General features: G+C 42.7%; 1 protein-coding gene and 1 long non-coding RNA gene across 2 annotated transcripts; one reads left to right on the top strand and one right to left on the bottom strand.

Annotated features, from left to right (window-relative positions):
• On the bottom strand, positions 1–9,299 carry LOC109139121 (WD repeat-containing protein 49). The gene is made up of 15 exons (XM_027289812.1): positions 8,892–9,299; positions 7,411–7,657; positions 7,105–7,251; positions 6,362–6,484; positions 6,091–6,262; positions 5,958–6,004; positions 5,724–5,861; positions 5,423–5,611; positions 4,548–4,739; positions 3,995–4,450; positions 3,759–3,908; positions 2,012–2,196; positions 1,139–1,278; positions 315–463; positions 1–230 (listed from the first exon to the last, which is right to left on the bottom strand). The coding sequence occupies exons 1-15, from the start codon at positions 8,960–8,962 to the stop codon at positions 15–17; spliced, it is 2,622 nt and encodes an 873-aa protein (XP_027145613.1). The 5' UTR covers positions 8,963–9,299; the 3' UTR covers positions 1–14.
• Positions 2,113–7,940, top strand: LOC113747917 (uncharacterized). Its single transcript, XR_003463992.1, has 3 exons — positions 2,113–2,202; positions 7,015–7,200; positions 7,600–7,940. It is a non-coding gene; the product is annotated as an uncharacterized LOC113747917 (long non-coding RNA).
• Positions 9,300–9,324: the final 25 nt, after the last annotated feature.

The following is a 9,324-nucleotide window of genomic DNA, read 5'->3' as shown; positions in this document are numbered from 1 at the left end:
CAAGCTCATGAACCTTACCTCTGGTATGTAGCTGGTTCAGTCATATTCCAAGTAATTTTCTCTCTGAAACAACCCACATGATCTCCGTCCACAGTCCACAGTCCAGCAGAGCCATCAGCTGAAGCTGTGAGGATGAACAATCTGTCAGCCACCTCGAGGACCTCCACACTTACAATCGCTCTCTTATGAGCCTTCCAACACCGCATCATAGGAGGCCGCTCACACCCTGGCTGAGAAGACAGAAAAAACCTCAGATATATTGGCATATGCAGAACACGCATACTCCATATGTTACAGTACACACATATCATTACCTCATGTTGGATTTCTAGTGCAAAATTATAGATTTCCCAGATCTGAAGCCAGCCTGATGTGTCTCCAGAGACCAGGATGGTGTTTTTAGTCTGATCTGAGTTCAGGCTCAGCACACGCTCACCTGCCTGCTCTGGAGCGTAGAACTGACCTGGAATTAGGAGGAAAATGTACAGATGCAATTTTCTAAACATAAAGCAGTAAAATCTAACAATAGTGTCCCATAGAAGGTCTACAGGGAGAACAACTGTTTCACTGAAAGTTGCACACAAGAATATTTCTTCATAGTGAGATTTTGTGCCAGTACTAAATGATAGATGTATGTCTGAGACAAATTGCTACTCTTTACCACTTTCTGTTATGTCACACATCTCCCTATTATGTCACATGCTCAAATTCTTCTTTGCTAGAAAAAAAATCATGGACACATATACAGACCTATACACACACACAAGCACACGCTCAAACACCCGTGCATTCTCGCACACATATGCAGCGGTCACAGTGCATGAATCCCACACCACTAAACACAGATGGTATCTGGAAAGAGACATAGTTGTGGGCTGCCAGGAATGGTACAGGCGGGAAGCCAAGTCGACAGTTCAGCCTGTCACTGCTCTGGCTGTTTGTAAATCCATCTTACGGGGGAGGGGATCATTAAAACTGACGGCTGCTTGTCAACTGCTAGTACGGTTTGGTTTTGCTTCCACCTCCGTCATACTGTGAGAGCTCTATTTCAAATTCAGGTCTTTTAACTTCTTACTTCTCCTGAATGATACTCTCTGCATCCATCCTACCTCTATATCTCTCTCTCTCTCCCACTCACCGTAAGTGTGTGTCTCTCCAGTGATGCTCCAGAAGCAGAGACAGCCGGCCTGTGATGAGACCAGGACACCTCTGTTCCTCAGCTTTCTGTTGCCAGCTCGATGCTGCAGGAACAAGAGGCTGTCCACAGGGGGCATCACTCTGGATGCAGAAAAGAAAAAAGATGATAATAACGAATAGCTTTGCACACTAAAATAATAAGTAACTACAAGTTAAAAAAAAGGGCTCTGTGACTGATACTGTCTTGTGGAGGCTCTTCGCCTCCTCCTCTCTCAGTGTTATCCTTTTGTATCCCCCTTCCCTTTGTGCTTCTGTCTTGTCCTTCTCTTTCTGTTGTGTGTGTGTAGCTGGGCGTAGCCTCCGGTTTCCCTTTCACCTGCATAATCACTTCATGACCTGTGCCTCATCTGCCAATCAACCTCAACAGCTAAACCTCCCAGACTCCACCACATCGCTCAGCCTCCCTCGTCGCAACAACTCTGTTCTCATTTGTGATCTCCCCGTGTTCCAGGAAAAACCCTTCCTGCCACTCACCTGTCACGTCCAGCCCTGTCTTGTCTCCACACACCTGCACTATTGGACTCCTGCCACCATTCTGGAAACCCTGTCACTGGATCTCCACCTGCACTGCACCTTCCCTTTGTGAATTCGATAAACTATTTAAACTTGACTCAGCCTCTGGATTGTGTTTGCACTTTTGGGTCTGCTACTGTTCACATTAACAGATATATCATTAGATTGGTAATACTAATGCTGCATCAACTCATAAGTAGTATTTTACTGTTCAAGGTGGAAACACCAAGTTCCCTCACCTCAGTTAAGTAGTGCTTAACCTTAAGATGTACTTATTTTATTTTTGCTTGATTTCTCTCACCCTCCCTGTTTCGGCCTCTGCAGGCGTAGCACTGGTCCTTGTGTCTCCATCCTCCAGATGATGATCTCTCCATCGTAGCTCGCCGTGGCAACGACCCCGAGAGCAGAGCACTGTCTCACAGCCAGGATGTCTGATTTGTGGACTCCGCTGGACTTCCATGACATGTCTGCTCTTACATACAAATCCTACAGGTAAAGTATGTACACAGACATAAATATTAAACAACATCAAAGTTTTTTTTATTGTGGTATTAATTGTGTAAATGTGTAAAATTAAAAAACAGAAGTTTTAGCAGATTTGCACCAGCTGGAGTACCATGTTGTCTTCAGGCTCTCCTGTATGCATGTTGGTTGAAATTGTGAAACATCACTTCCCATTATAGGACAGTTTACAAATGGTCTGAAATAACTTGCAATTGTTTGGGTTACCTTGTGGAAAGCAGCTCTTTCCTTCTTCGGTTTACTGATTTTGTTTACACCTCTGGGCTACAATGCTGTGGTTAGCTCTTTAAAATGCAGGAAGCTCAGCATGGCGGACGTCAGAGGGATACTGGTGCAGATGTCTTGTATGCAGACTTATTTGATCTCACCAGGTGCATGCGTAATTGTGATTTACGTCATTCGCCGATATCGTTTACTCTCAAAAGACAGTCCTTGCATTTTCTTTTTGCCTTCACGTGTTCTTTGAAAAGCCCGGCTCAGCTAACACGGGGTGCTTTTACAATGAGAAACATTATGAGTAGGGAAAACCATGATTGAGAGTTTGCTGGAGAAGCATGAATACTGAATGTTACTACTGTAGTCTTCAGAGGATGAATCTGACCGCAGAGCAGATGGTAGTCAAAGGTTGAGAGGTAAAATGTAATGTTAGAATTTGAGGTGTGAAAATATGCACACCCGGACTTTTGCACTTTCATGCTGGTGTTTATACTGGCGCTGGCTACACTTTAAGTTTATATCTTGAGGCCTTGAGTGTCAGTGTGTATAAATGTGTAGGTAGATGTGTTTTTTATGCTCTGAAAAAGTTCTAGACGTGTTTTTGTTTTGTTTTTTAACAGCAATAAAAGGTCTGATTTAAAGATATGACAGATTTAACTGTGTGTATTTTTTGGATTTAATTAGATAAATTGTCTGCTACTATTGCAGGAAATATTTTCTGAGGTGAAAATTCTTCTTAAGCTCAAACTGTTGACAGCATTCTGAAGAAATAACACTGTGTTTTAAGTCTGTACCAGATTAGTCACTATGGTGATAGCTGTTTGTGTGGGACTCATCATCCGGCATCCAACATCTGGGGAAGAACTTGTGGATGAGCACAAGTGCGAAGGCTAAGACTTCTTGATGTGTACACCATGACATATTTAAGCTATTTGGTCATTAGTGAATGTGTGTGCTGCACTTCCCAGAATCACCTGTCAATCCTGTGTGATTTTCTGTTTCAGTAGGTGGTATTACTGAAGGACGTACCAGACATGCACAACAATTTAAGAATGTCCTGCATTTTTGTTTCATTTCGTTTGTGTTGTTCTCTGTCCAAATCACACTGAACTGAACTGTTCTCCGCACTACTTCAGGTTTGATATGTGAGGTATCCTGTGGAGGTTTTGATGAGAAGTAGCACTATGGTAATGTTTGTTTAGTGGGTCCCCATGATACACAGTCCTGCTGACGGTTTTACGCTATTCCACTGAGTCGATTGCAGTCACATGCCAGAAAATACAACAACAAAAAAAGCAAAAGCATTTTACCTTGGCGGCTGCGATGTCATACTGAACGATTCGCTGGCTCCACCCCACAGCTAGCAGCCGGTTGCCATGGAGACAGGTCAATGCAGTGACTTCAGAGTTGGTGACAGGCTCCAGCTTGTGCAAGTTAAGGCCATTGAGTAAGTTCCACACCTGTAGGAGTGGTCAACAAGAGGGTCTTCTCATTAACGGTCTTTTTACACATCTATGTACAGCAGTATCAAATTCACAAACTGGACCTTGATAGTCCCATTGCGAGCCCCAGTTATCAGTCTTCTGTGGGAGGAGTCTAGTGCCATGCAGGTGAGTCCATCTTCTCCATGAGCATTTACGATCTGAAGCCTCCTCCTCCCTGTCTCCACATCCCACAGACACACAGAAGAGTCAGCATATCCAGTCACCACCTGTCTCAGAGTGGAGTTGTACAAAGCACAGGAGACTGCAGGACCACTTTGAATTTTTGGTCCTTCATCCGTCAACCATCCACCCCCTCCTCTTCTTGCTTTAGACAGACTGAGCAGTGCCAGGTAATCTTTACATCCCACCACTAAATGAGACTCCTCGAGATGAGGAGGGCTCAGCAACAGGAAGGGGAAGTTGCCGTGTTCTGGGATTCGACCTGGCTGCTGGCAGGGGAACTGCAGGCAGACGATTTTCAGACAGTGATGGCTGGAAATGTCCCAAACCCTCAGCTCCTGCCCGAGGCACAAACATAAACTAGATCTGTTACAACTGTATATGATAAACAAAAATATACATTACACACTTAAATGTATTTCCTTAATGACTCACAGCATCTCTGGAGTAGCTCAAGATCTGCTCAACAGGTTGGTAGATTGCAACATCCAACACAGTGGTGCAATGACCCAGCAGTGTGGCTACAGGACGTGTGGTCACAAATCGAGTCCATAGTCTGACTGCTCGGTCACAACCTCCTGTGACCATCAGCTGCAGAGATGGATTGTAGTCGAAACATTTGGCTCCCTGAAATAAGACAAAAAGATCTACTAAACATGTGCCGTAAAAACTAAATAAATCAAGTTGTCTGCTTTTATTGTGAGGGTGGTTTTATTGTTCAAATGTCCAGACAGTTAATTGGAGTATAAAATGAGTGTACTCATGCAAAAGTCATTGTGAATAACAGGAAGCATCACCACCCACTTTAATAATGTTTTGTGCAACAGCATTACTTCTTTTCTCCAAAGCGAGTGTCTGCCTCTGTTTGCTGGATGCAAGTCAACTTCAGAAATAGTAACTTGACTCATGTTTGTTCTTCTAGATAAAACTGGTTATGGATAATTCACTGAATGTGTTATGTCATTTGCCACATACGGCTATTCACATTTTGTTCTACAATAACTACAGATTTTTAATGGAGTGAAGGTTGATTTTCAATCCTTGACCCACCCAGTTAGGTCAGTGTCACCTCAACCAGAGTACTGTGACCGCAACGTGTCCAGCTGACCTCGATCACAAGTGGATAATGACCTAAATCATCACACTCCCTTCTTACTTCATACTACTGTTGTGAGGAATAAATATCCATCTGCACATACGACACATAAAAACTCACTTGATATTAATGAGTACTTACTTATTAATAAAACTACACGGCACATAATAATAACTTGAATAACTATTCAACATCATTCACTGAAGTCAGTTACCTGTTTAAATTTCCAAATATAAGGCTCCCGCTTCTGTGCCACATTCATAAAAACCACAGAGGTGGTGTCACTTTCTGATGATGTCATGATGACGTTGGTGTCGGGCTCAAACATCACTCTGTTGATTGATTCCTGATGGATGTTGGGGATGTGATGGTAGGAGACCATGTCACTGTGTTCACCGAGGTCCTGTTGTCAGGATGGATAACAAATAAATGCCTGAGTGTTGTTTGTGCTTGTCCTTTCTGCGTCACTGTGTATTACCAAAGATCGGGTTCAGTAATTCAACAGACAAGCTTACTGAGAAAAAGATCCTCTGTGGGCCGTTCTCTTTCTTGGACAGCTTCTTGAAAAGGCCATTAGTCAGGTTCAGGAACCACATGAGGTGGACTCCTCCCTTTTCATCCCCCATTAGCAGCAGGGAAGGTCGGTCTGGATTCTTTGACGGATAAACCACAGAGCTTAAAGTGAATTTGTTGCTTTCAGAGTGAATTTATCCAGTTGGAAAATAACATTTATAGAATAGAAGATGTACCTGAACATCATGCCAGTAACAAAGAGCAGTCAGGACACTACGAAACCCTTTGAAGCAATGACGAGGGAAATATTAAACATTTCAGATTTTTGTACAGTAATTGATTTTTATTAACAAGCTCAGCTTAGTTTACCAAACAGGTGGACATCCTCAAATATACTGGCTGTGGAGACATCAACAAAGTGCAAGTCCCTGCAGTCGGTTGCTATGGCGACCTTGTGGCTGTTGTCCATATAGACAGCATCAGTGGTCCAGCCTCTGAATCTCCTTGTGTTGGCCACTTCCTCTGTTGGGTCTCCAGCAAGCTGGATTAAAGAGGATTACATATAAAAAGTCTGTGTGTGTGTGTGTGTGTGTGTGTGTGTGTGTGTGTGTGTGTGTGTGTGTGTGTGTGTGTCACTTACCCCAAGACTTTTGAGGATGTGTAGGCTGCTGTTCCAGACAGTGATCTGACCCCCTTTACTTACACTAACATAGCGGAGTGGAGGTGGATGGGAAACAGCAACCACACGCACTGTTGGCTCTCGCTGCAGAAAAATCAGTACAAGTAATAAATAATAAAAAAGGTTATCGGAGTAATAAAAATACACAGTAATGTATAAAAAATGGACAAAACGAGTGCAGAAAGATGGGGAAATTGACTTACTAAACTTGAATATGCTGAATATTATAAGTTTATACTTAACAATATTCATTTGTTAAATCCTGTGTGAAGGATTTAACTGACTGTGATTAACCATGAAGCTATTATAAAAACAGACAAGCTTTCCAAAACCACAACCACCACCATCCTCCATCCCCAACTCAGATGTCTAACCTTTTCTCTTAATGTTTTTTATGTCACCAACCTACTGCAGAGGAAGGTTAGCACATTTTAACATGATGGACCAGAGTCCCTGCTTAAAAAAAATAAACAAACATAAACAAACAAACTATTACCTACCATAACTGACATGTTAGCAAACAACTGACAACTTACTGAGCACAGATAAAGCAAGGGATACAAGGGATGCTTTAAGATTTAACTACTTCCCATCTCCTGTCCCTGGGCATGTAGACACAAAGTGGGTGGACTCTGGGGCATCCTGGAAAGATGTGCCATCCTTCTCGTTTGCTCAGATGTGGACTGATGGAGGTGGATTCATACCTTGTTGATAGAGCAGTGCCTGATCAGTGGCTGGGAGTCCAGGAGAGCTGCAGATGGGATGGAGGCACGCTCTCTCTCAGTGTACTCCAGAAGCAGGTAGGAACACAACTGCTGCCAGGTCACCTGCCCTGTACAGCTGATGTCTACCTGAATATGAAACAGTTAAAAGAAACAGTGGCCTCACATAATCATCTAGAAGCCACCTTAAAATAAATTTCATGGCATGGTAGGATGTATATAATGTATAATTTGTGTGCTTTTCTTTTTTATCACTACTTTCACAAAGACATCTTTATTTCTCCTTACCTCACTGAAGAATCTCTCAACCCACATGTCCTCAATATCTGGACCTATCACAGACCTCAGAGCCTCCCGAAACTCTTCCAACTTCATTCCACACTCATCATTTCCTCCTCTGCTCCTTCCACTTCTCCTCTTTGGTTTGTTTTCATGTATGTGTTGTCCAGCTTTTGGACAGGTAAATGCATTTCTCAGACACTGCAGGTGCTCGGGACTCAGTTTCTCTGGAGGACTGACTCCACAGGCTGGATCACTGCAGAAGGAACCACACAGCAATGATCATTTAAAAGAAAAATCTTAATTTGTGCAGAAACTCCAGTGAGTACCCATTAGAATAGTTTTCTACTGGCAAGACTGCTATCAGGAGACACTTTTAAGGATGTTGATATATCACACTGATTTTGGAGTGCACAGGATTCAGACTTTTCACAGTTTTCAGATTTTTTGCTACAGCTAAAATGTTTTTTCTGCTTTTAGTTTTATGACCAGCTCCTCAAGTGAATTGCATGTGCAGAAGTACAGCTGGGTCAAAACATGAACGTATTAAGCATTAAGTAAAGACTGTCTGTCTAGGACTGAAGCCAAAGATCAATCTGGGACGATTTGATGCCTTAGCAACACTTGTTTTAGCTTTTGTTAGTGAGTTTTGACTGACATCTCATCAGGCCTGGCTCACTGCAGAAGGAATGCAGCGCTCCCAAGTGGTAGCACAAAAAGAAAAAAAGAAAAAAGTCTACTATGACACATAGTCACCTGCAACATAAAACAAGTAGTACTTGGTTAATGTAGCCAACGGGGAATAAGTTTGGGTTCGGGGGATGTATTTAAACATCAAAGTGTTCCTCACCACCAGCAGCTCCTGTGTGGCCCTGTTGCTCAGGGAGACTACAAGCTGTGACAATGAGTCCCATGTCTTGGCATTGTGGGCCCTTTTCCCAGTCCATCAGGACATGCATGAGTGGTCGTTTACATCATGCACTCACAATCAGTTAACGCCAATGGAACCGTAAAATAATTAAGTAATAAAAGTGTGTTAGTTTGCTGAAAAAGGAGCGTGAAAAGCTGTATTTAAAAGAGTTGGTGGAGCTGTGTGGGAAGGCTGGAAGAAATCCTTGTCATTGTCAGAGTGGAGAAAATATGTGAATTTGAGGCAGGAAAAAGTAAGGGTACAACTGCAAGACTTGACATAACTTTTTAATGCTATGGAAGGATGGAGACGTGGGTAGACAGATGAAGAATGGAAGGACAGAGATTGAAACCGGAGGAGATCTGAGATAATGAAATGGGAGAAGCCATGGACCAGTGGGCTGCTAATCCATACAGATTAAGAATAGAGACAGCAATTGTATGATGAATATTATGGAGGAACCTTATGAGGTACAGCCTAAATACCATGTAAACAGTTTTTCATGTAATAATAGGTCATACATATGATCAGTTATATTTATCAAGATCAGATAAATAAGAACAAGCTAAAGAAAACTCACCAAAACCTCCTGTGTGGCACCTCTGTCTCATACAGCACCCATGGATTTTTGCTGTTTCTGAAGTTATCCATATTAACGACCCTTCTTTAAACTCTTCCAAACAGTTTACTGCTCCATCGTTTCCAGATTTAGTCCAGATAGGTCATCGTTTTCAATTTCTTTAGATCAGTAGCAAGCAGCAAGCATCGCAACGAGTTCCCTTTAAAAGTGCTGAGGCCGATCTGAGATCCTGAGTCTAAACACACAGGGCCTTTGTTTCCATCCCTTCCTCTGTCTTTTCAGGCAAATCTGATTGGCTCAAAACAAAGCTTCTTGTCTCCAGACAGGAAAGGAATGTGTAGGTCCACGGATCAATAAGCCATCGGTCACAACTGTTTGATCACTCTGAGAAGGGGAAAAATCAACACATCACTGGTGAGAAGACCAAGGGGAG

Source organism: Larimichthys crocea, chromosome XVI, assembly GCF_000972845.2.
Source record: "Larimichthys crocea isolate SSNF chromosome XVI, L_crocea_2.0, whole genome shotgun sequence".
Taxonomy (NCBI): domain Eukaryota; kingdom Metazoa; phylum Chordata; class Actinopteri; family Sciaenidae; genus Larimichthys; species Larimichthys crocea.
This window is presented reverse-complemented; position numbering and strand designations above follow the sequence as displayed.